Here is a 27,921-nt window from a genome sequence, read left to right as displayed (position 1 = left end):
TGCCTTTGAGGAGGGCAAATAAAGACAGCTCATGTATATTTTTCAAGTTTCTTTTTCCCACTGGGTAAGCAGTTACAGAAGCTGATGCTTTATTGAGGTCTGAGTCAATGTTGTGTTTGGCTGGAGGATCAGGACCTTTTGAAGTCTGGACCCGGCTGAACAACAATGCTGCAACTGGTTCTGGGTTTTCTCAGCGAAATGGCCTGTTAAACGCACCCTTGATGATGATAAAATAGAAAGAATGCAGTTTCAGCTGAATAATATTATTAAATTAAATGGATAGTTCACCCAAAAATGAAAATTCTCTCTTCATTTACTCATCCTCATGCCATCCCAGATATGCATGCCTTTCTTTCTTCTGCTGAACACAAACAAAGAAAACAAAAGTAAAATCCATACGACTCTAGTGGTTTAATACATATCTTCCGAAGCGATGCATTCACTTTGGGTGAAAAACAAATCAATATTTCAATCATTTTTTACCATAAATCTCATAAAGTGGAGATTTCTAGTAAAAATGGAGTTAAATACTGATTTGTTTCTCACCCACACTCATCATATTGCTTCTGAAGACATGGATTACTTTTATGCTGCCATTATCTGATTTTTGGACCTTCAAAATTCTGGTCACCCTTCACTTTGCATTGTATGGACCCACAGAACTGAACTATTCTTCTAAAAAAATCTTTGTTTGTTTTCTGCAGAAGAAAGAAAGTCATACACATCTGGGATGGCATGAGGGTGAGTAAATGATGAGAGAATTTTCATTTTTGGGTGAACTATCTCTTTAAAGGTAAAACATGTCACTTATGAGTCTCAAGCAAAAATAGCAAAAATAATGCTTTCAAACAGTTTTCCCAAACACTTCCCCCAAATGCCACTGGGTCAGGCACAGAACAGTCTGAGCATCTCACGCCATTGGTTGATCCAATGTTGCTGTGTCGGGCTGGTCAGGATACTCAAACAAACAGTGCAATGTTTTGATAGTGCCACAGAGACACAGGGGCAGATTCACTAAGAATGAATTGCTCCACAAAATCGCTGCTGAACGCAATTTGCATGCGCAATTCTGATCTTGCAGTCCGATTCTGAGTGCAATGTAGTCAAAGATGCTGCAGACCACCGTATTTGACCCACCCTGCTGGGACTGAACAGTATCACTTTGATCCAGACACCTGGATCATCTCTTAAACATGCAGAATGTGCATTTGACGACACAGCGCATCTGAATAAATGACAGGTTATAACTCTCTTCAACATCATTTGATGAGATTTTATTAATTACTGCTGAAATGATCGGTTGAAATGTTCACAAACATCTATTTTAAATAAAATTCATTTTACCATCTACTTTCATTTGGCAGTAATAGCCCAATGTAAATTGCGCAGGGCAAATTGCATGGCGTTTTGTGAATTAAGCGCAATCTTTAATGAGCCTAATTTACATAGAAAGGAGGCGTGTTTGCGTGAAAAGGAATGGCAATGACTTGATTTAAATATTGAAGACAGCGCAATTTCAGCGCTAAACGTGATTGTGGGTGGTTAGTGAATAAGACGCAGGTATTTGCGCTGAAATACCATGCGCAAAAGTGGCGCAACTGTTTAATGAATCTGCCCCACAGTGTTTAAACTTTTTGACCTACAAATGGCTTATTAATCTGAGACAGGAGAAAGTATTTTAACATTGAAAAAATTACTCACTTCATCTTTGAAAAACTGGGACCTCGGTCTGTTATCTTTCATAAGGTCTCGTGTCAAGGTGCCATGGAGTGTCACAAATAAAGGAATGACGAGCCTGGTAACACAGTGTTTGAGTTCATGTTTTAGTTACCAAATCTAAATCTGAAACAACAAAGAAAGGATTATAAATGGAGAGATATAGAGCTGCCGCCTCTGACAGCACCCATACAGGCCATCTGAGGTTCAAATGCACACACAAACACACACACACACGCACACACACACACACACACACACACACACACACACACACACACACGCTGGGTTTTCATGTTTTATGAGGACTCTCCATAGACCTAATGGTTTTTATGCTGTACAAACTATAGATTCTATCCCCTAACCCTAACCCTACCCCTACCCCTAAACCTAACCCTCACAGAAAACTTTATGCATTTTTACATTTTCAAAAAACATAATTTAGTATGTTTTATAAGCTGTTTTCCTCATGGGGACCGACTGATTGAAAGTTCAGGTTTTACTATCCTTGTGGGGACATTTGGTCCCCACAATGTAGGGAGTACCTGGACACACACACACACACACACACACACACACACACCTCATAGACACCCCTATCCTTTCAGCGTGGTTTTCATTGAGCAGAACTGGAGCACTAACACTTCAAACACATACACAAGACAAGACAAGACTTCTGCACACACACAATGACAATTTGTATCTTTCTTTTATTACACAGATGAGAAGTTACCACTTAACACAACAGCAACAACAGCAACCACCATAATAATAAGCCTGGGTGGTTGCTTACTGGCCCAATCAAAAGAGCCCACCCCAAAATCTTTATGATATTCAGGTCCCACCTTTTTTGGCTTGTTTCATCATCCGCTAGGCAAAAATGGTCTGATCTGTTAGATTAGCACAACTCTCCTCAACAAGCCACATGCATTATCATTTGAAGTTTCATTCATGTCCATAGCACAAACAGTGTGGAACGAGTTGCGTGCCAAAGTTCAATCCTTAAGATTAGGGGTTTGCTGAAATCCCTAAACCAAAGTATCGTTGTGTATCAATTTCAAATATGGTCATCTTATGTAATAGTTTACCCAAAAATGGAAATTCCTCTTGTCTTTCTTACCTAAACCTGTATGTCTTTCTTCTATGGAACATGAAAGGAATAGGTTCTGAAGTCTTCTGAAGCCATACGATAACTTTGTGTGACTTAAGTTTGAATATGTGGAAGTGCGAATAAGATTTAGGTATGTTCCTTACAAAAAGCTTCCGTATAGGTTTAGACAACATGATCACATGGGAAGTCGGAATGTTGTTTCAGAGAGTTACGGTATCCTAGGATCAGCCACATTATATCGACTCAACGACAAGTGCCATGTTTACCTTCCCCTGTGGTGCAACTGGAAGTGCGATGCGTCAGCAGCGTGGGAGATCCAGGTTTGAATCCTACGTTGAAACCAGAATGTAACTGTGTTTGCATAATCAGTGATGAGAATGGTTCAGAGGCTGCACTATCCCCTCTAACATTACATATCTACTGATGGTTAGGTTTGGGTTGGGGGATACAGTTTATAAAATATTCCTCTTCACTGTATTACAGCCTGTACAGCTGAAAACAACTTGCTTTTGGTGCCCTCCGTGGACATTTCACCTGGAAAGTGGAGCTCACACGTGCCCATACGCCCAACAACACTTAATGCTTTGGCCAGTGGGGGCACAGATCGATCTTAGCCAAAGAAATGTCAACCTGCTGTTTCCAATTTCACTGTGAGATCAGTGTGGTTCAGAAGACTTGCAAATTTGTATTGTAATCATATGGATTACTTTCATGGTACATCTATAGTACAATCCCTGGTCAATAAACTAAACTTTTCCATTTGTTTTCCACTGAAGATAAAAGGTAATACATATCTGGAATGACGTGAGGGTGATTAAATTATTTAATTACATTTAAATTCAGTAAACTGTCATTTTTGGGTGAACGATTCTTTTAAGGCCTATGTTCAGTGAACTTGTCTCTCTGCAAACAGTGTATGGTTACACACCCAAAGGTAGTTCATTATAATGCATAATTAACCAATGACCTGCTTTGTCTACCCATTATGTAAAGCTTGGATGTATAGTTCTGTGTATGTTCTGTATAGATATGTTCTGTTGCCTGGGCATGTGAGGGTGGGGATGGAATTCAGGGAAACAAAGAACATTGTAGACTGTTTCGAGGGTGTGGATCTATACCGATTACTAGATAATAGATTGGTCATTAATGCATTTTGTATTGTGTAACTTGGAAACCTAATCAATGGTAAATATTGGCATATATTGTTTAAGATGTAAAAAGGTTGAATTAATCTACCTATAATAGTCTATTTTAGTGTGATAAATGGATGACTGACATTTACATTACCATAGGTGCTCCAATCCCACCCTAGAAACCTTGACTAAAAATATATGGCAGGGATGTGCACAGTCTTGTGGATGGGACACCTGACCCTAGCACATTTTTACTCTGTATAGAAGCCACATCTAAGTCTGTGTTCACACCGACCTTTTAATGTCTGATATTATTTCACCTTTGATCAAAATGCAAATGCAAGCGATGACATCACTAAATATTGGCTACCACCAAGATATGCAGTACACAACAGATCACTAATCAGAATGATCACACAGGAAGTCGGAATGTTGTTTCCAAGAGTTCCGATACCCTAGGATCAGCCACATTATACAGTCGCACCGACAAGCGCTCAGGGTTGGGCAGAATACTTAAAGAAAGTATAGATCCACATCCTTAAAGAAAGTATTCTGGGATGAATACTAAATATTCTCTCTTAAATATATTCAGTAAAGTATATTCAGAATACTTTTAGAATACTAAAAGGCAAGGCACAATTGGAATAAATACATGTAATGTGTCAGCTACACCTCCACTTCTAACATCTATGTGAATCTGAGTAGCTCGTTTCTTTAAATTAGGTTTGGAGTTGAACACTAATGTTTTTCTTTATGGAAGGCAGAAGGCAAACAAAAGGCAGTTTGTGGTCAACTACGATATTTTTTTAAATATTATTATTATTATTATTATTTTAATCTTCTTAATCCATTATTTGATTGGACTGAGAAAGAATAGGCTAATACATTTTGACAAAAGTAGATAAAAAAAAAAAGCAATTTAACCATACTTATTTTCGAGATAATAAAAATAAAAAGTTGAGAAAACTTAAAAAAGGCAACCAGATGCAAAGCTTTTTTTAATTTACTCAACTTCATGCAAATTAGTTGTACCAATATAGCAATTCAAGTTGGATTGTAAGTTCCATTAACTCAATACAATAAATTCATCAAACTCAAAAATATCAGTGATTATTAAGTTCAATAAACTCATTTTTACATACAGCTCTCCATAAACTCTCGATCTCTCGAAATAAGATCATGTGTCAGCCCCACCAAGATGCCGAATAGTTGGTCCAATTTAAAAGGCAGTAAATGTAACAAGCACTTCAATCGTTTAGAAGTTAAGACAACTTAATAACTTAAGAAACTTCATCAAAGCGAACACTAATCACTACACAGCAATTACAATCACGGGAAACAATGTACCATGCCCTAAAATGTTATACTTGTGAAAAAACATTGGTGCACAGCTGACATATTTTATTTTTAAGACAACGGTATGCCGGTGCGGTTGCCAGATATTCAATCCCAGAATCATTATACATGAAAAAGAGTTGTATTGTCATTATCTAGTGCAGGGGTCGGCAACCTATTTGACATGGAGTGCCATTTTTAATTTTCCTGGTCAATGGCTGTGCCACCCCCACATGCATGTATGTGATTTTTCGAAGTTCGAGTCCATTTTTCTGATTTTAATCGTTTATTTTTCATTAAAAAATGATATTATCAGCATAACAGTTTGAGTAAAAATGTTGTGCAAGACCTGATGATTATGATATAATCATGATCCTGCATGTGAATTTTCACAGAGCATGAAAATGCTTTAAAGAAAGAAAACCTGTCCTTTTATACAAAATGAGTTAACACAGTTATTGTCACAAATTTGCTTATTTGATTACTGATCAAGAAATTGTGTGGAATCTTAAATATTTCTTATATTATGTCATTGTAATCATGTAATCACTAGCAAGCACATTTTAATAGTGTTTATCCTCCCATTCAGCTCATGAAAACACGCTGCGTGATCATGAGGAAGGAATACATCAAGATGAAGACTGGAATGCAGGTATGGAATTTATATAAATAAAATAGTCTACTCCTCTCTCACTGTTGAAGGCATGCCAGTGATTACCCCTCTGCATGCCCATGCTGGCACGCGTGCAATAGGTTGCCGACCCCTGATCTAGTGTCTACTGTCCACTGAAGTATCCCAAAAACCGCAACCCACAATTCTATAATTTTAAACCTGCGAATGTGTTTTCAAATTAGCCAAATTGGTTGTGAAACCGCGACCCTGGCAATGCTGCACAAGTGCTGCAGCTGCTCTGGGAAAGAGAAAGCAAGAGGAAAAGTGTGCAGCATGCCCTTTAGCGGTGTTTAGAAAAATGCTGTTTCTCACTAGACTGACGAGACTTCATTTCAGTTCATTATGAGAGAAGTATTCTAAAAGTGTTCTAACAAAATTTTACAAAGTAACTATTCTGAATGCAGGTGCTTGAAGAATTTAACGAGGGCTGAATACAATTACTTCATTTTTGTATTCTGAATATGTAATGGATACAGCCCAACCCTACTCCTATCAGACATTTTAGAATCGGTTCAAGCATGTTTACCGTACCTTGTGGTGCGTCCGGTAAATGTGTTGCGTCAGTAGCGTGGGAGACCCAGGTTTGGATCCTGCGATGAATCCCGGAAGTAATCGCATAATCAGTGTCACAACCAAGTGCAAGTTTAGGTGAATCACAAAGAACTCATTTATTTTTTGCCTCTCAGGTCATTATGGATGGATTTAATTACAGAAACGTGGCCGAGAGAACATGTTCATTTGATTGAATTCCACTCAAAATCTTTCGAACTGTAATATCCGAAAGTGCACTTCATCTCCTTCCTGCTTAGGATGCACAAATTAAACAAGTGGCCTGGTCAGACTCTCTCTCTCTCTCTCTCTCAATCTCTCTCTCTCATTCACTGTGTTCTGTAATTTATTTAATTGTCTGGCTATGTGCCAGTTAGCTAGTTATTTGTGTCTTGGCCCAGACAGACAAGCAAGCCAAAGACCTTCAGTGAAGGCGGGACAGATGCCGTCTCCAATGCTTGTCTGGGATGGCCTATTTGATTGGAATGCTGTTTGAAGTCCTCTGGGAGGACTCTAGATGGTGAACTCTAGAATATTACACTATAATATATACAGTCTGTGGTCATGTGTTTTGGGTCACATGGGGGAACCAAGTCTTTAAGGAATATAACACCCAAATAAAATAAAAATCATAAAAATCATAATTTACTCACCCTCATTTCATTCTAAGCCCGTATGATGTTCTTTCTTCCGTGGAACACAAAAGATGCATTTTTAAAGTATATACTGGCTTCTGTTCATGCCATATTTGATTTGAGAGCTATAGCGGTGGGCAAGGTTGTCTTTTATAATAATTATATGGTGCTTTTTTGTCATATTTAAGCATGACATTCCCTATTCTCTTTCATTATATGCAAAAGAGCTGTTAGGATATTCTTGAAAATGTTGTATTCCACAAAAGAAAGGAGGTCAGAGAGGGTTGGAACAACATGTGGCTAATTAAATGAATGTAATTTTTTTTGGTGAAATATTCCTTTAAAATCAGTGATATTGTCCGTACATCTAGTGTTATATGGGTGCAAATGCAAGCCTTATAGATTAATTGCCTTTTTGTATAAGTTGCTGTATTGAAAACGATCAGGGTTCTCAAAATAGATTAGGATAGCTTCACACAAAGAAATTAAGAGTAGGCCTGAATCACTGTCAGAAATTAACATTTGCATTAAAAGGGCAATATTTGCCCCCTGGGATTGATTTTTGTGTATATTCTTATCTTTTATGGGGGAATTTTTTTCTGTCATAATTTTTTGCCAAGTTACGTAATTATTCATTTGAATAACTAGATGGGCTGTTACCAATAAAATAAAATCAACATCAACCCATATTTTATGCAATATGTATAAGTACACCTAGAATAGATGATTAAGAACTATATCATATGTTACAAACAAAAAAACAGGAATTCATTATGGGGGCATATTTGTTTTTTGTTTAGTTTTTTGCCCCCACTTTTTGAATTTTGTTGGCAATTTTAGTTTTGCCCCAAGCCACTGTTAATTTCTGCCCCTGGTCTGAATGCATATCAAGAGGGTGACACAGACCTGAGGTAGAGACTGTAAATTAATACCCACTGTGGTAATTTCTCTTGCTCAAAGTTTCCTGTAAATAGCGAGAGACCTGAAAATGGGGATCAACGTGAATAACATTAAAGTCGGCATGAAATTAAAATTCACCCTATCTATTTTCTAAATGCATGTTATTGATCTTATTGTGAATGATTCATCCAGGCATATGTTTTATTTATTTTTTTTAATTTTTTTTTTGACCTCGTAATCTTTAATCAAAATGTAATAACTTGATCTTCCGGTGAAACAACAGACTTCTCTCTGGTGGCATATGCAGGACTTCTCCAATCATTTAGTCTGCTTAACCTTTTAATGAGTAGGGTCTAAATTCCTCTGCAGTGCCCCCTGGAGTGAGTTATTTTTGAACGTGACACTGCACAGCCAGTAGAGGGGGGCAGAGTGTAGACAAGTATTTTTTATTTTATTATTATTTTATTTAAATTAAATATATATTAAATAATTTTGTCATAAAAAATACTTTATATAATATATTAAACGTGAACAAATGGGTTATGTCTGCTGTACTGTTTTTTTTTTTTTTTTTTTTTATAGCTGTAAAAAACAAATGAACAAATAATATCAGCAGTTCGGTTTGCCTATGCACTGTTTGACATCTCAGATATTGTGTGTGTGTATGTGTGTGTGTGTGTGAGTGTGTGTGTGTGGCTGTGTGCATGGATAATCACGCTCAATCAGCATGTTTTCACTGTGAGTTTACGAGTTTTAAACTGTTATTGTGGTGCTTTTGCGATAGTTTGGCTTTCTTTCAGAAAACAAACATATTATATGCCTGAAAATACTCTTTGAGTTGCTGTTTGTGTTAATGAAAACCGCAGCTGCACTTAATCATTAGACGTGGCTGCATGCATGGGAAGATTGCGTTTTAATGATGGTTGTGCATATAAAAGCTGAGAACTGTTATCGTGGTACTTTGGTGACAATTTGGCTGTTTGTTACATAAAATAAAATATTATGTGCTTGAAAAGACTCTTTGAGTAGCTGTTTGTTTGCTAATGTAAACAAATGGCAGCACGTATCGGAGGATGGTCATGTTTGATGTATTGACTGTGCGTATAAGAATTGTAATCTTATTATCGTGGTACTTTGGTGATGAGTTGGATGTATGAATATAAAATAAACGTATTCTGTGATTTAAAAGACTGTATGAGAAACTGTTTGAGTGAATATAAATCACAGACTCTTGACCAGCGCAGCATGTGTCGACGCGAATGCCGATTTGAATCTGGCAGCTTGTAACGTAACTGCCTGTTGCAGAAACACATACAGTATGTGTGTCACTACTCTGCGGGGCCCAGTTATTAACCATCACATATGTGTGACGGTACGTATGAAAGTGTTAAAACCTGCCATTTCTTATAAATACCACAACCTTACATAGAGTTGAACGAAGCATCAGTCGCATGCTGGTGAAGATGGCAAGGTGTTTTGAAGTTTTTTTTCAAAACTATCTTTCCTTAACCCAATCTTCCTTGGTTATGGGTCAGCTGGTTTGAATTTACATTTTAAATGAGGAGGAATAACAGTGAATTTGCGGTTGTGTTCGAGACATTTCATGCCTGAATTGCTGAGGTGATCACTAATGAATACAATGCTTCGGATGCCTCTGGAGTTTATTTATATTTTTTGAATGCAGTCATCTTGGGCTGCACAGTGAGTAAGTGTTTTTTTTCCCCATTATATTTAGTGTATTGTGATTCTAAATGTTAAAATATGGTTATCTTTTACTTACTCATTTTTCAATGGCTACAGATTCTTCGTAAGCAAAGACAGCGATGTGCTCATGCGTTTTTGTTGTCAGTTTGATAATAAATGTGTTGAGATCGCTGCTCAATTTCAACGATTACTGGCTCTGACTAGAGCACTACGGTGGTAGGGGTGTGTGTGTCCACTGCAAACTCACATTCAGATCTGCCTCAGTTCTGCAATGCAACAGCCATATTTTCACAATCCAATCAACAACCAATGGATAAACTAAAATCCTCGGCCTACATTTTTTCTTGTTCAATAAGCTGTTTCACTCGGAAATACATCACAATATGGAAATCGGTCGCAACTTCCGTTTCATGCCGACTTTAAGAAGGACAGCTCAGACTCAGCAGAGAAATGAAAGAGAGCAGAGTAAAGGAGGGAGAAAGAGAGAAGGGGGGGGGGCAGTGGGAAAAAGAGAAAGTGAGGAAAAAAGGTGGTAGACACTGCTTACAGTAAAGGAGAGAAGAGGCAGCAGCAGTAATTCTACTTCAGCTCTTCAGTTCCTGGCAGATGGGTGACTCACAGCGGGTTGATCACACCACCTTAATGCAAATCTAGGATCAGTTGTAGGACCCCAGATCAGAACGATGACTTCATTATTGTGGCTTTGATGAGTCACACTGATGATCTCAGCTGATCAGGGAACAGCAGGTATCAGATCCTTACTGGCTTTCATCGTTTTACGTGACCTTCATCCACTTACACTTACACACACACACACACACACACACACACATATTGGTGCAGCTATCATTATGAGGACTCTCCATAGATATAATGATTTTTATACTGTACGAACTATAGATTCTATCCCCTAACCCTACCCCTAAACCTAACCCTCTCAAAAAACTTTCTGCATTTTTACATTTTCAATGAAACATAATTTATTATGTTTTTTAAGCAATTTGAATTATGGGGACACTAGAAATGTCCTCATAAACCACATTTATAGCATATACCCTTGTAATTACCAGTTTGTAACCTAAAAAAACCTCGTAAACCACTTAAACCTGCACACACACACACACACAAAATAAATGTCATTTGATTTCATATTTTGTTATCTACTACAATTACAGTCCTTTTGAATACAATTGTCTTTATACTTTTTGGGGCCACTGTATGCTAACAGATTCAAATACGGTTTCACGTCATTGGTCTTCTTGTCCACCATACAGTTCCAGTTCAGAACTGAAAGTATGGGGGCTGATTACACAGATGCTGTGCTTATATAAAGCTTTGAAAATACAGTAAATGTACTTACATACCTTTACGTGAATTCCCCTTTAAACATTTTTGATAATATCACATTCTCTATGTTTTCTAGAGGAACCCTTTAACTTGTCATCTTGGAATGTACACAGTTCAGTGTACCACGTTACACTAAATGTCAAATACAAGTTGCGCAAAGACAAGCAAGAGCGTTTCAAGAAATAACCAAAATTCAGCTTGTGAAGCGTAAAATATTAAATCCAGTGTTTGTAATAGAAACCGATACTATCTCCAAAACTTCCAATACCAAAACATCTTTAAGTGCTTTAGAAATTCATGACCATCTGCTGAGACTCTTGAGATTGCTTGTCAAATATTATTTCACGTGTCAACAGGAGAATTTAATACATAGAACTTAATAAAAAGTTGAGAAAACTATAAATATTATGGCAAGAGATCTTTGACTTTTCTCAGCTTTGGACCGAAGTACCTCAACCAAGCGAAGGCCATCACGTCAATTGATAGTCTACAACTGTGTCTTACCCAAGATTCTTGTCCCAAAACTGATTTTTAAAGGGGTCATGTCATGAGGAATCAAATTTTCCTTGATATTTTGACATATAAGAGGTCATTCTATTATAAAAACAAACTTTACATTTCAGAACTCAAAACTTACCCGATGCCCAATCCAATAAAAGCATTTATTTAAACAAAGCTGCAAAAATTCCTCAATCTACTTCCGCGACTTCCCTATGTCACTAGGGGGCCCATCAAATCATGACTGCCTCTACAGCAACAAAATCAACACCTACTTTACGTCATTGCATCCTTGGCCCTGCCCACTGACGCTCAGTTTCGTACTCAGAGAGAGCAAGAATAGTGTGCCCTACTATCAATTCATGAACACCAAAGGGGTCCCATCTGGACTATTTTGAATTATTTTTGTCTATAAACATGCACTAGACAGACACGTTTGACTGTTGTCATGTATTTTGCGCTGCTTTTATAAGATGCGGTGTGAAGTCATTCAGCTGCTGCCTCTTGCTGTTTTGCACACAAACAGCTCAAAAAACTGTTCTTTCTCCAATCTGCGCTATTTTTAATTGTTGGTGTATGTAAATATGCACTGGATGGACGTCTTTGACCGTTTTGATGCATTCCCGGTTTCAGTGCAAAATGATACTGTATGTGTGTGCATCTTCATTGTGCTTTGGACTATGTATGTGTGGTTTTCGGCTTATATCAGCTTGGATTGTATGTTTTTTGGCTCATATCAGCATGGATTGTATGTTTATTTGGGTCATTTTAGCATGGATTGCTTGTGAACTAGTCATAATATGATTCAAGCTTTGCAAAGGAACTGTTATTGAAGGATGGGGCAGTTAAAAACACTATTGGATCCGATCGCAAAAACCGTGAGTACACAGTTTAATTCATGATTTATTTTTTTAAATAATGGTGTTGCTGTGCTTATAGTGTGCGTTATGTGTAAACCCTGAAATTTAGTTTTATAATGTTGTGGAGCTGGTTCATTCACTTCCAATTGAGTTTCAAATATGGCTTTATTTGAGGGGCTGCATGATGTTAGCCAATCATAACAATGGGCGTTTAGATTGAAGTTTTAAGGAGCCTCTTAGGCTAAAACCGAGCATTTCAGACAGAGGGCCAGAGACAGGGTGAAAAATGATCATATATTACTAAATTATGTTTTAATGAAAAAAATTTCAGTGAAGATAATAAAATGATAAAAAAAGACTATGTCATGTCCCCTTTAATACATTTATTGTCTGCTCGTCGCCAAGGGCGTCCCCCTGCTGCAACAACACCGGCTCCACTGCAGCCCGCCCCCGCGGCCCGGCCCCGGTGCCAAGAATCCAAGAAAGGCTTCGAGGCGCCCCTGATACGGGCGACCCAGGGACGAGGAGACCCGCTGCACTGGAGCTGGTGAACAGACCACTCCATCCCCTGGTGGAGGGCCGGGAGGAGAATCTTTTTTTCCTTTTCTGTTGATTTCCTTTTCTGTTCATGCCCAGAGGGCTGCAGTACCCACATTGTCAACAAAAGAGCGGTTTCCTCATTTCCTGGGTCACACACCCAGTGCAACTGCTGGACACCACCCCTTTATGGCAGGCATAGCGCCCTGGAGGCGGGCCCCCTGCCCCAGCGTGCCCAGCTGTGGCACAAACACACCCACACCAGGGAAGTTTTGACGGACTACGGGGATGACTTCCCTCCTCCCCCCTCCCTGACTGGTCCTATGGTGGGTATCTGGAGCCAGGTAAGTGCTTCGACATCCCCAGACTCAGGACGGCCATGGGTTTGGGGCTCAAGCCCCCTCAACATGGCGCCTCAGGCTCCGCCCCAATGCGAGGCCCCATCCGCTGGTACGTCTGACGTGATTGTCCCCTTGGTCCCCCTCGCCCGGAGTTTGGAGGCGTGGCTTGCGCTCTCCAACCTGTCGTGATGGCTGACCCGGACCGTCCGATTCGGCTATATGATTCAGTTTGCCAGGCGTCCATCCAGGTTCAGCGGTGTCCGCTTCACCACAGTGAAGGGCGAGAATGCCCCTGCCCTGCATGCGGAGATCGCGACCCTTCTAAGGAAGGACGTGATAGAGCCTGTCCCTCCAGCCGAGATGAAGAAGCCCCTACTTCATCATACCGAAGAAAGGCGATGGGTTGCGGCCAATCTTGGACCTGCGAGTACTGAACCGGGCCTTGCACTGACTCCCGTTCAAGATGCTGATGCAGAAACGCATTTTAACAAGCGTTCAGCATCAAGATTGGTTCACGGCGGTAGACCTAAAGGACGCGTACTTCCACATCTCGGTTTTACCTTGACACAGGCCCTTCCTGCAGTTTGCTTTAGAAGAGAACGGCGGTCCCACTGAAGCAATTTCAGAGGCTCCTGGGGCATATGACATCTTCGGCGGCGGTCACACTGCTCGGGTTGATGCATATGAGACCGCTTCAGCACTGGTTTCAGACTCGAGTCCCGAGATAGGCATGGCACCATGGGGCACATCACGTAGGCATCACGCCGATCTGTCGCCATTTGTTCAGCCCTTGGACAGACCTGGCATTTCTACGGGCAGGGGTTCCCTTAGAACTGGTCTCCAGGCACGTCGTGGTTACGACAGATGCCTCCAAGCATGGCTGGTGTGCCGTGTGCAATGGGTGCACAGTTGCCGGCTCCTGGATAGGGCCACGACTGCGTTGGCATATCAACTGCATCGAGTTGCTGGCAGTATTGCTCGCCCTGCGGAGGCTTCGGCCGTTGATCCAGGACAAGCTCGTGTTGGTCCGGACAGACAACTCAGCAATGGTAGCGTACATCAACCACCAAGGCGGCATGCACTCTCGTTGCATGTCGCAACTTGCCTGCCGTCTCCTCCTCTGGAGTCAGCAGTGGCTCAAGTCGTTGTGAGCGACTCACATCCCAGGCGACCTCAACAGTATGGCGGACGCGCTGTCGTGGCAGGACATGCTTAGGGGAGAGTGGAGACTCCACCCCCAGGTGGTCGAGCTGATTTGGAGTCGATTCGGTCAAGCGCAGGTAGACCTGTTCACTTCCCGGGATTCCTCCCACTTCCCACTCTGGTATGCCCTGACCGAGGCTCCCCTTGGCACGAATGCACTGGCACACAGCTGGTCCCGGTGGCTACGCAAGTATGCATTCCCCCCAGTGAGCCTACTTGCACAGACGCTGTGCAAGGTCAGGGAGGACGAGGAGCAGGTCGTCCTAGTAGCAACTTACTGGCCCACCCAGACTTGGTTCTCAGACCTCACGCTCCTTGCGACAGCCCCCCCTAGGCGAATTCCCCTGAGGAAGGACCTTCTTTCTCAGGGACGGGGCACCATCTGGCACCCGCGACCAGACCTCTGGAACCTCCACGTCTGGCCCTTGGATGGGACATGGAAGACCTAAGTGGCCCCACGATCACTCAGGCTAGGGCTCCCTCTATGAGGCACCTGTATGCCTTGAAGTGGTGTCTGTTCGCTAAGTGGTGTTCTTCCCGACACGAAGACCCCCAGGGATGCACAGTCAGGTCAGTGCTTTCCTTCCTGCAGGAGAGGCTGGAGGGGCAGCTGTCCCCCTCCACCTTGAAGGTTTACGTGGCCGCTATAGCGGCGCACCACAATGCAGTTGACGGTAAGTCTCTTGGGGAGCACGACCTGATCATCAGGTTCCTTAGAGGCGTGAGGAGGCTGAACCCTCCCAGACCGCGCCTCATTCCTTCATGGGATCTCTCCGTGGTCCTACGGGGCCTGCGGGGAGCCCCGTTTGAGCCCCTGGAGTCAGTTGAGCTAAAGGCACTCTCTTTGAAGACTGCCCTCCTGACTGCGCTCACTTCCATCAAGAGGGTAGGGGACCTGCAGGCGTTCTCTGTCAGCGACACATGCCTGGAGTTCAGTTTGGGATACTCTCACATGGTCCTGAGACCCCAACCGGGCTATGTGCCCAAGGTTCCCATGACCCCGTTTAGGGATCAGGTGGTGAATCTGCAAGCGCTGCAGACCCAGGCAGACCCAGCCTTGTCGTTGCTGTGTCCGGTGGTGTAACCAAGATGTTTTACATGCTGCTTTTTACGTTTTGCAGTTTCCTGGTGAAATGAACAGTAGAGGTGCTACAACAACTGTGTGTTTTATTCACTTTCACACAAATCATGAGTACTATGGCTGTTTATGACTTTATAAACACGTATTTTTCAGTTCAGTAAATGTGCTTTTCATGTCGAATTTGCTTTTAAAACATTATCGGTTAGGTTTGGCCATTGGTTAAGAGTAAGGATGTCTGTTTTGTTAACCACTCATTCATCCTTTAGGACACTATTAGTGTTTACTCATTAAAACATCCATCAAATATTCACCTTAAAAACCTTGTCTGATTACAACATCATTTCTCTCGCTTTTGGCACCCCTTGCAGGACATTTCCCTGGAAAACTGCAGCCAAACATGTCATGAAGCACGTAAATTTTGGTTTACAAAAATGTTGCCATTGTCACATACATTATAATGAGATCAAAGGCCTGTATCATGAATATCGCTGAACAAACTCAGGGTTTCAGGATTGGTTTCAGGTTATCAAATTTAAACCAATCCAATCAGGCTTAATTGGTACCATGATGTAGCTCATCAACTTTCTCTGTCAACTCAGTCTTCGATCCTGACTTTAAGATAAGATTACATGCCATTTGACAAACAACCATTATATTGCTTATTGCTGATATTATTATAACTTCAAGTAAAATACTGTATGTTTATCTCAAGTCCATGAAAGAAAGAAGGGGTTTTGGTGGCATTCACAACCTTTCCATAGCAATCTTGAGCTTTTAATATTTTAAAAAAGATTCTTTTTTGCAGGTATCATATTAATCCATCTTACTGGCTGTTTTAGCCTAATATATTATGTTTATTTTTTGCTATGGCTAAAGAGGGTAAATGAAAAGCAATTAAATGTTAAATAAAATACAACACTCTATCTGCTAAAAATCTACATTTAGATTCTCAAATAAATAATTTATCATGAAGAGTCGATTTTGTGGATTTCTAAGATTTTATTTATAAAGTGTGCTTTAAGAGACACGGGGGAGTGACTTGATAGCATCAGAGATGTCATTGTACTCACAGCTGATTGGTTCAGCATCTGTTAGCGATCTGTAATCCAGAACGAAACCTAAGTTGCCACAGCAATGAACACTGCTAAAAGCCAACCAACTTTCATGGTACCTAAAACCTGGGGTTGAGGCAAACTAAACTAAAACTTACCTGGCTAGCCACCGAAACCGGCTTCATGGTACAGGCCACAGCCTGACAAGATGACCTCCTGCTTATTGGTTTGGTCTAAATCGATTATAAAATTTTCTTGTTTAATCACTATGTGATGAGGAGGAGGACGTGGCCGGGCCGTGATGGAGCATGGCCGGCACTGAATCAGCTTATCAGCGGGAGAGCGAGATAAGGGGAAGCCAGAGATGCCGGTTTGAGAGAGAGAGACACACATGGCCACGTTGCATGTGTGTCTGTTTATGTTTGTTTAAGTTCATTGTTTAAGTTCATTTATGCATTAAATTTTATGTTGATTGTTCAGCCGGTTCCCATCTCCTCCTTGCCCAACCTTTACCTGTTACACACTACTAGAACTTCTTACATTCTTTTCTTGTTTTTCTCTTTATTTTTATCCTTCTATCATTTTCTCAAGCTCATGTTGTAGCTGATGCTGGCAAAGACAGAAGACTTTGGAGGATTTCTCATACACTTGTGTGTGAGTGTAAATGAAAGGTCTAAAGTTCAGGATGCCAGGTTCCTCTTTCTCCATTTTAGGATAGGGTGCTTTTTTGAATTCTCATTGGTGATACTCTGCTTCGCTGGCACCCCCAACACAGGATTTACATATTAGTGCAAGGCAGGGACTTTCTTCTCTATCTCTGACACATACACTCCCACACAGACACACAAAGCTCAGAGATATTGCCTTATATAGAAGGGATGTACTGAAAACACAGATAGCATTTATTGTTTACATTTGCTTTTATAGTGGATGATAATATCATTGTTTGTCTGAAAATTGCTGGACTGTATAATTTGAGGGCAGCGTGTTTAATTATGAGAAATTGAGACAGTCTGCGTGCAAACAAACACTTCCTTTGTGGTGCCATATTCAAAACAACAGAAAGAGAAAGAAAAAGTGATAGAGAAAGAAAGTGAAAGTGGGATAACATTCTGAATCAATACTATGTTGATTAAGTTGCTTAAATGTTGACTCAGCATTGACGAACACAAATTATCTGTCAAAAAACTAACAGGAGTTTTGCCTCGTTCTATGATCACACAATACTGCTATTTTCTGTCACCATTCTAATCTGAGAGACAGTGCCGGTCCTACCCCTTTTGGCACCCTAGATTAGACCCTGCCACCCTAGGTGGTCGCCTATGTCGCCTATAGTTGACCGGCCCTGCTGAGAGAGGATGATAACCATAACATTAGCAACATCTAAGTTGTCAACTGTGGTTCCATTCATACAGCACATATCAGCCGAACTCGCTCTCAAACATTCTTCTGTAAAGTTCTAAAATGTGGTTGTTACTCTCTTTCATAACTAAACTGTTTTAACAGAAAGAAAAAGTGTTAGAAATAGAAAGTGAAAGAGATATAAAATCTTGATTGTTCAGCACAAGTTAAGCTCAATCAACAGCATTGTCTCTCGTATATTTGAAAAAGAAGAAGCAAAAATTGTGGTTACAGTAAGGAACTTACAATGGAAGTGAATGGAACCAGTCCATAAACATTCAAATACATTTAGTGATTTTCTACATGCACTCAAAAAAAGGAGAATTTTAGCTTCTTGTTCAGTTTAGCTGATTAAAATGAACTAAAGCAACACAATTCTAGAACATTTTGCCACAACTTGATATCACTGCGTTCTTTCCATATACATTTTTTAAAATGGAAGTTAACTTAATCCATCTGAGTTGGGACAACATAAATACTTTTTGTGGTGTTAATGTAGCATTGAAGAAACTGGGCATTTCCATTTCCCAGCATGCCTTGTAGGGGACTCGATAGGGAGAGTAAACGTTAAAATGAAGTGTTATTTTATGTGTTTTTGTGCATTATTAAAGGGATAGTTCACTCAAAAATGAAAATTCTCTCATCATTTACTTACCCTCATGTCATTCCAGTTGTGCATGACTCTCTTTCATCTGCAAAATGTGAACGAAGATTTTTAGATAATTATCTCAGCTCTTTTGGTACATACAATGCAAGTGAATGAGTGACAAAACGCTCAAAAAAGCACATAAAGGCAGCAAAAAGTAATCCATAAGACTCCAGTGGTTACACCTATATCTTCAGAAGTGATATGATAGGAGTGGGTGAGAAACAGATCAATATTCAAGTCCATTCTTTCCCATCCCCAGTAGGTGACATATGCATAAAGAATGTGAATTACCAAAAACACAAGAAGAAGAATGTGAAAGTGAAAGTTAAAGTGGAGATTGACTGAGCTGGGAGGATAATTTATAGTAAAAATTGACTAAAATATTGATCTATTTCTCACCCACACCTATCATTTCACTTCTGAAGACATTGATTTAACCACTGGAGTCATATGGATTACTTTTATGCTGACCTATGTGATTTTTGGAACTTCAAAATATTGGCACCCATTCACTTGCATTGTATGGACCAAAAGAGCTGTGAAATTCTTCTAAAAATCTTCATTTGTGTTCTGCTGAGGAAAGAAAGCCATACACATCTAGGATGGCATGAGGGTGAATAAATGATGAGATAATTTTCATTTTTGGGTGAACTATCCCTTTCATATAAAGGGGGATACTTGTTAGTGTGTTTTATTATGTTGAGATTTGGGGATTACCATTATGGTGAAGAGTGGAGCTTGAGCTAACGATGAGGACAGGTAGATGTTGTCCATAAAATTGATTGCGCACTTTATTGAGAAAATGCTGTGCTAACCATAGCATTAGTTACCAAACTACACTTACCAAAGTGCCTCCAACCAGCATGTATTTAGCATGCTAACATTCACTTTCACTAGTTGAAACATAAATAAATTAAATAGATTTATTTGAGTCACACTGACATGTCTAATTTTGTTGGGTTTACCAAATTCAACTAGGTTCTTTCTACATAAAGTGTTTGTGTTGAGATTACATAGTGAATTTAAGTTCAGAAAACATATTTCAAACAAGTGGAACCACTGTCCACGACTGAATCAAGTTCAGCCAAATAGCATTTTTTTTTAAGTGATACTTTAAGTGATAAAATTGCCTAAATGTTTTACCAGCATTGTAATACTGAATATAACTTTACATAAATTAGGTTAGTAAGTGAATTTATTACACTTAAATAATGTTAACACATATAATGTTTACATCTGATAGCTATAATTTAGAAACAGTGTTTTTTTTTGTTTTGTTTGGTTTTTTTCATTTATGGACTGACCTCATTCACTTCCATTGTAATGCCATTGTTTTTGTTTTTTTAGTAAACAAGGGACGAGGGGGGAATTATTTGTTTGTGATAATTAACATTATGCCACAAACACTATTGATTGAGCTTAACTTGTTTGAAGCTGTACCATTCCTTTAAGACTACATCGATTACGTTTTTGAATGCTGATTAAGTGTGGACAAACATTTTTACTACACTGTAAACCTCAAAGTGTGTAAAAAAAACTGCTTACATTCACACTATTGACTACAGGAATAGCTATTGGTTACTGGTATAGCCTTCACGCTATAAATGCGATCCGAATGTCACAAAGATCTTTTAACCAGAAACACCCCACAGTTTGGTTTATCATTCATTAGCGGGAATTTCTAATGTCTTCCCCCTTTCTCTGTTCAAAGGTGTAAAGTACAAGAGAAAAGCCCCCTTTTCACTGAGCGGAGACCCTCACATTCAGTACACCCACACAGCCAGGGCTCTGTCTACCCCCTTAGACTGTGATAAGACGCATACACACACACACACACACACACACAGAGAGAGAGAGAGAGAGAGAGAGAGAGAGAGAGAGGGAGAGAGAAAGAATCTCAGTTATTTAACATGCAGACTACCAAGTGTAATTCCCAGAGGTGAAAGGGGAAGAGATGCTATGAAAGAGAAACTGAAAGAATGAAATAGAGCAATTTAATTTTACAGAAAGCCACCCTCCATCCAACTCCTTTGTCTTTCCTTGTTTTTGCTCTGCACTCTCCTCTAAACAGAGTGGGACGATGGCACCATGAATCATCACTGTGGTCACATGATCATCTGGAGATCCCTCCACAGCAAAGTCATGTGATATGCTGGAAGAGTCACCCATAGCCAAAGCTGCTTCCCAGAAACCTGAGCTGCATGTTTTTTTATATATGTGTGTGTGTGTGTTGTTGTCTGAACTTTCTAAGTGTGGTTCATTACCAGGCTTGGGGAGTAACAGATTACTTGTAACGGCATTATGTAATCAGGATAAAAAAAATTAGGTAACTGTAATCAGTTACAGTTACATAAAATCCATCATAATCAGATTACAGTTACATTTTTAAAATGGATTACTATCCAGATTACAAGTTTTAATTTCTGACAAAAGATATCGTGATTCCTCCTGACATAAAGTAATACAGACAGCTGTTTGCTTAGATTGTAGGAATTGTTTAGATTGTTGATGCGCGTTCTCTTCCATTCTCTCTCATGACTCACTTGAGTCAGGAGCACCTCCTACTGTCGTATACGCAAATAACACCTGTCTCAATCGGCACTCTGCTCTCAGGCACACAGCTGCGATGGCCATGGGAGAGAATGCATTATTGTCGTAGAAATTTTGGCATTATTCACTCTTTATAAGAGAAAGGCAAAACAATATTAACTTTCATTGGAATTTGTGCCTTTCAGTTGTGAAGATGCTCTCATTATTTAAGAACCTGAGAATTTGAAGGTAATAAGAGCCACACAGAAATCACATTAACAGGTCAGCTAAAATTAGTTAATATTAAAATGTGTTAAATTGAGTTAGCCTTAGTGCTCAAACAAATTCATGGCCCTCATCATTTGGCGGGAGCAGGAATAGGTGCCAGTATTGACAGGATTTGCACATCATTGGTGGTACGGCATAGAGATGCCCTGGTTTACATGGTTGCAAATGTGAACTGTTAGCCAGGACATCCTGTATGTTGTTGTCATGATTGACTACTGTTTGCCTTGTGTTTTGCCCCTGTCATCTGTTTTTCCGGACTACATTCCCCATAATTCACTGCCCTCTTCACTACCAGCTGTTCCCAATTGTTTTCACCAGTCTTCCATTACCTCATTTATCCTTGTGTATATAATCCTCTGATGTCTGCTCTGTCTTTGTCAGTTGCTATGTGTTTCTCTCCCATTCATTTACCTAGTTCCCATCATGGATGTTTTGTTTGTTTTATTCCCCAGTTCTTTGTTCTGCCGTGTTCCTGAATGTTCTATGTTAATTTATACCACAATTTGTTTCTTAATTAAATTCTTAAGCCGCACCTAGATCCTGCTCTTGTGTTTCCCTTCGAATTGTTACAGAACAACTGACCGCACAAATGGATCTAGTGGCGATGTTCATTCAGTTGAGCCGGGAGGACTTCCCCATTATGGAGCATTCCCACTGTTTCTGCACCATTGCCTGCCTCACAGATTTTGCGGACTCCCATCTCAAGGCAATATACCGGATTGGTTTAACAGCTCACCAATGGAGGGAATCCCAGCTTTCGAGCCTCCCACGCCTGAGTCAGCTTCATGCCATGTCACAGCCACGCCTGAGTCTGCTCGACACCATGTCACAGCCACGTCTGAGTCTGCTCCACGCCATGTCACAGCCACGCCTGAGTTTGCTCCACACCATGCTCCACGCCATGTCACAGCCACGCCTGAGTCTGCTCTACGTCATGTCACAGCCAAGTCTGAGTCTGCTCCATGCCATGTCACAGCCAAGCCTTCCGCGACTCCTTGCTCCAAGCCTCCTGCGGCCCCTGTCTCGAAGCCTTTCACGGCCCCTGTCTTCAAGTTGAATGATCTGCCATTGATGTCAGGGCGTAGGGCCATGAAGACCCTACCTCACAAATTGTCAGCGCTCACGCCTGCCACGACCAACGAGCCAACATCCACGCCTGCCACGGCCAACGAGCTGGAAGCCTCGTCCTTCTCAGAGCCTGTGTTGCCAACCTCATCCGTCCCAGAGCCTGCATTGCCAGCCTCATCCATCCCAGAGCCTGCATTGCAGAGGAAAGACAGTTAACTCTCTAGTTAATTATGACAATAATAACAATTATGATGATAATGTGTGATCTACCTACTGAATACAGTCTGAAGTTAATGAATAGTGCAAATTACAATTGCCTATACACACTAACTGCAGTACATGGTAGAATTACACTTTACAGTGTTTTTGAATCTGAGGTATATCAAATTTAGTTTAGTGTTAATCAAGACATAATTCAGTGCATCTGTTCTGAGTATATTTGCTTAATTAGATTTTTTCTTTATGTAGCAGACAGAGAACTCACCTGATTTCTTTAAAAATACTGAGTTGTTCAACATTAACAGTTCATTTTCTGTTTTCTTGGTAGGATGCAGTGTCCATGTTTCTTTTCCTTAGATATAATAACAGCTACAACAGTACTCATAATATGACTCAAACATGTTCTGTTTGCATCCAGAAGGCATATTTTTTTTTATTTTTCACCCAATTTGGAATGCCCAATTCCCAATGTGCTTGTAAGTCCTTGTGGTTGCGTAGTGATTCGCCTCAGTCCGGGTGGCGGAGGACGAATCCCAGTTGCCTCCGCGTCTGAGACCGTCAACCTGCGCATCTTATCACGTAGCTTGTTGAGCGCGTTGCCATGGAGACATAGTGCGTGTGGAGGCTTCACGCATCCACCACGGCAACCATGCTCAACTCACCATGTGCCCCACCGAGAATGAACCACGAGGAGTTTACCCCATGTGACTCTTCCCTCCCTAGCAACCTGGCCAATTTAGTTGCTTAGGAGACCAGGCTGGAGTCACTCAGCACACCCTGGGATTCGAACTAGCGAGCTAGCGTATTTTACCACTGAGCTACCCAGGCCCCCAGAAGGCATATAAATTTTTTCTTGATTTTATTTATGTAAGTGCCCTTGCGGTAATCCAAAAGTAATTGAAAGTAATCTGATTACATTACTTCCACACTGCCATATTTGGATTACGTTACTGATTACATTTATTATTAAGTAATCAGTAATCTGTAACATATTACATTTAAAAAGTACCCTCCCAACCCTGTTCATTACATGATTATTACATCGATAAAAAGGGCCAAAAAGTACCAATGATTACATTGGCAGAGGGAATCTAGAGTATATTCAACGTGATCTCATAAGTATTCGTAGGTATTCGTATATAAAGTGTGGTTCTATCCCACGTACATTTGCAGACATTTGCATAGATACCGAAATGTACTATACTGACGTATTGACAGCATCTAAACCACTTTTACATTTCAACAACTTAAGAAACATACAAATTTTAACGAATAACGCTCAAAGAAATAAAGTTTCCGAACTATTGTAACAGCATCCTCGCACATCAGTAAAAAGTGAAATGGATGTTAATTAACATTGACAGTTTTTCAGTTTCACTTAATAATTGTTGAGGTTTGATGATAATTAAAAATCATCCATACAAAGAGTGGAAATTATTATACTTTTATTAGCCCCATCTGGATTTCATTTCTATTTAAATATGCCATTAAAAGGTATTTCTTGTTCAAAATTTCACTGATAAATCTTAAGTATCACTATGAGATAAAGTCTGAGTATTGAACTTGTTCACCTGCAGCAGTATCCTCGTAAAGATGTGTACAAGATGTGTCAATGTGAGATGTGTAAAGCGATGCATACAGTACGCAATTGGGTCCCACTTTATATTGGATGTCTTTAACTACTATGTACTAACATTAAAAGACATACAATACAATGTAGTTATTGTGTTGTTCTGCAAAACTCTCATAAGATTCACATTTGCTGCTACTGAGTTTGAGGTTCAGGTAGGTTAAGGAGTAGGTTTAGGGGTAGGGTTAGGTTTAGGAGTAAAGGTAAGGGTTAGGTTTAGGAGTTGGGGTTAGGGTTTATGGCAAGGGTTGGGGTAGGGTTAGGTTTAGGGTTGGGGTAAGGTTAACAGTGTAACTACAGATGTAATTTAATGCAGGTACTTTAAATTTAAGTACAATGCAAAAACAAGTATGTACATAATAAGTACATTGGATCAAATGCTTACATACATAGTAGTTTAAGGCACCTAATATAAAGTGGGTCCCGTAATTGTTATTACAAATAACTATAGTAATGTGTAACACAGTTTGTGTTACATAAGAACAATGTAGAGTGTTGCTAAACAACATTAAAAAATTTACTGTAGGTTGTAATAAACGTGGCGCATTGGCTGAAATTACACTTTAACCCAGTTTTAACTTCACATCATGCAAACCATGTCACTCTGTACATGTTGCAGAAAAAATAACAGAGATAATGTGAGAAAAAATAAAAAAATAAACACACTCTTCACACTCATGCACACAGATCCACACTTCTACACATCAGGTTTAATGTTACAGTACAATACGGTACACTAGTAGAGTTTGGCTGAGAAAACACTGTGCTGGAGACTCAGTTTCAATGGAGTGGGTGTAGAGGTGCTGGTGGTTTAATGTTGTGGAGCCAAGGGTAGAAATCTTGCCTCTTATAAACGTGTTATTACCATATCATAACCTTAATACAGCAACTGATGCTCATATATTGCCAAACTCAGTTTCAGGGAATGGGGAGTGTTACTGGTCATTAATGTGTGTGGTCTTGTGCAATAGAAGTTGTAAATTCCCCTTTAAAGCCTACAGAGTGTCTGTCATTTATTTTTTTAAAGTGAGTAATTAAATTTGAACAATGGCATCTTCATTAAGGTTTCAATGTTGAGGATTAGTGGCATTATCATGGCAGCAGTTTGCTATGGTGACCTGAAATGTGCATTCATGTGCATTCATGTTCTTGGCAGACAATTTCTTGTCTGCATAAAGCTGGTCACGAAAGATACAGGTACTGTGGTGCAATACAAGACCAGTCCAGTGCCAAGAATTACATTCAGAATTAAAAATGTGGAGAAGAATATTGCAATAAAATATTGTCACAATACTGGAACAGTCATACACTATGGTCAAGTTGAGTCAATGAGTCTAGTAATCAGATTTGAAGTTAATCTTTAAAGTGCAATATTCATGCTTTAGACCTAAGCTTGGAATATACCTTTCTTTATCCAAATTCATCTTTGAAAAAAAAAATCATTTTTGAGATTCATTTTTGAGGATAGAGTTAAATTAGACACATTTTTACAGGTATAAATCTTTGATACAATCTTATGTATACATGCCACAAAATCAGTGGACATGCTGTAATTAAAAGTTTGGCAAAATCTTCTGCCGTTTTCCAGTGGACTTTTTCAATAAGTATCAAATGGGCAGATTCAATTTATATCGAGCTTTATTGGACAGATAAACTTAAGTGTATGTTGCCAATGCTTTAAAAGGCAGTATACATACAGATACAAACAAAATTGAATGCTGAAGTTTAATTTGCTGAAGTTTAAATTCTCAAAACTATTATTTTCTCTGGCTGCTGTTCAGTCTCGTGCACAAGCTGGGATTCGTTTTTGACACGGGTTCAAATGACAGTGAGCGAGCGTTTTCGGCGATGCAAAGTGATAAGGCAGGTTGCCCGTATCTCTCCCACACCTGGCTCACCACTTGCGGATGAAGTCTCCATTGTCCATACATTAAATATGGGACATGGGTACACGTGTAATGAATAAGCATGCACTGCTCTGCACAATCAGTTTCTGTGCTAGGATGTGCAGTTGAGCCAAGCGTGAACCTCCTGGAAATTTATAGATGCCAGTTATAGCCACAGGAAGTTGGGAAAAACATTAGTGATTTTTAACCAGTTAGATGTTAACCAGTTCCAGTGATTCCTTCAAGTCTTTAACTGTCATTCTAGGGTTCTTTTTACCTTATTGGGCATTCTGCGGTGTGCCCTTTGAGTCATCTTGGCTGGACGGCCACTTCTAGGGAAAGAAGCTACAGTACAAAATCAACTCTATTCATAGACTGTTTGTCTAACTGTGGACAGATGAATATCTAGGCTCTTCGAGATAACTTTGTATTGTAACCTCCAGCTTTATGCAAAGCAATAATTCATGATCGTAGGTTTTCTGATATCTTTTTTTTTTGCAAGGCATGGTCCATGTCAGCAGATGCTTCTTGTGAATAGCAGACTCAAAATGTCTGAGTGATTTTTATAAGTCAAAGTAGCTCTATCCCACACCTCCAATCTGGTTTCAGTAATCGGATGCCAGGTTTGACAACTCCTGTATGTAATTCGTTTTTGTTGATGTCATAAGCATAGGGGTTCACATACTTTTTCCAACCTACACTGTGAATTTTTGAATGATGTATTCAATATGTACAAGAACAATACAATAATTTGTGTGTTATTAGTAAAACATATTGTGTTTTTTTATTATTGTAACTTAAGATAAATATATACATCCAAATGCAGGTAATTTTGAAGGGTTTGCAGACCTTTTCCTGCCACTGTAGAGGGAAAATGAAAATATGAAGTGCTTTTGAAACTAGAAAGTCGAAACCAAAAATGTATATGTAAGTATTTTTTCACAGGTTGCTTTCAATTTGAGTCTTTTTTTCAAAAGCCGTCTTTACGTTCATATCATAAAGAATTCATTTGGACCTTTTAGACCAGTGATTGTTTTTCAGTAGTCTATATGTTTATTGATTGGTCTATTTCAGCATTTATTATTTTTAAAGCAACCACAGTCTCTATGAAGAAAATATCTGTGTTTGTAAGCAAGTCACCAAAAAGCACATGCAATGAGCACTCTCTATCATTGCACTACCTCTATATACATATTGCAAGCATAAGAAGAGCATTTATACAAATGATACATATGGGCAGAATATTTCAATTTGAATATACAGTATTTTATCCTAAAGAGCTTTCCTCTGGCCATATGTTTACCTGTGAATGAGAGGTGTTTCCTGACAAAACTTAACATACATTAAATATTAACGTATTTTCTACATACGGCAGCATGTTTATGCTTACTAACACAACTATGTGTGCGTGTGTCTGGAACAGTGAGTGCACTTTTTTTAGTTTTTTATTAACTTTTTCCTCCTTGTTTGTTAGCATTAAAGCACAATTGTTGCCCCTATTGACTTTAAAGGTTCACCCAAAATTAAAATTTGGTCATAATTTATTCATGTATTTCCAAACCTATATGACTTCCTT

The 27,921-nt window shown here is 39.7% G+C and overlaps 1 protein-coding gene and 1 long non-coding RNA gene across 2 annotated transcripts in view; one reads left to right on the top strand and one right to left on the bottom strand.

Moving 5' to 3' along the window:
* LOC127410414 (anti-sigma-I factor RsgI2-like) overlaps positions 1-22,826 on the top strand; it is a 115,971-nt gene extending 93,145 nt beyond the window's left edge. Inside the window, exons 2-3 of the mRNA XM_051645670.1 lie at positions 5,885-5,947; positions 22,115-22,826. Coding sequence (XP_051501630.1) covers positions 22,281-22,826 — 546 coding nt within the window. The 5' untranslated portion in view covers positions 5,885-5,947; positions 22,115-22,280. The remainder of the gene's footprint in view (positions 1-5,884; positions 5,948-22,114) is intronic.
* LOC127410422 (uncharacterized) lies at positions 84-22,424 on the bottom strand. Its single transcript, XR_007892120.1, has 3 exons — positions 22,279-22,424; positions 1,702-1,842; positions 84-217 (listed from the first exon to the last, which is right to left on the bottom strand). It is a non-coding gene; the product is annotated as an uncharacterized LOC127410422 (long non-coding RNA).
* Positions 22,827-27,921: the final 5,095 nt, after the last annotated feature.

This window comes from Myxocyprinus asiaticus, chromosome 19 (assembly GCF_019703515.2).
Source record: "Myxocyprinus asiaticus isolate MX2 ecotype Aquarium Trade chromosome 19, UBuf_Myxa_2, whole genome shotgun sequence".
Lineage (NCBI taxonomy): Eukaryota > Metazoa > Chordata > Actinopteri > Cypriniformes > Catostomidae > Myxocyprinus > Myxocyprinus asiaticus.
Note: the sequence above shows the minus strand (reverse complement) of the source record. Positions and strands in the feature narration are given on the sequence as shown.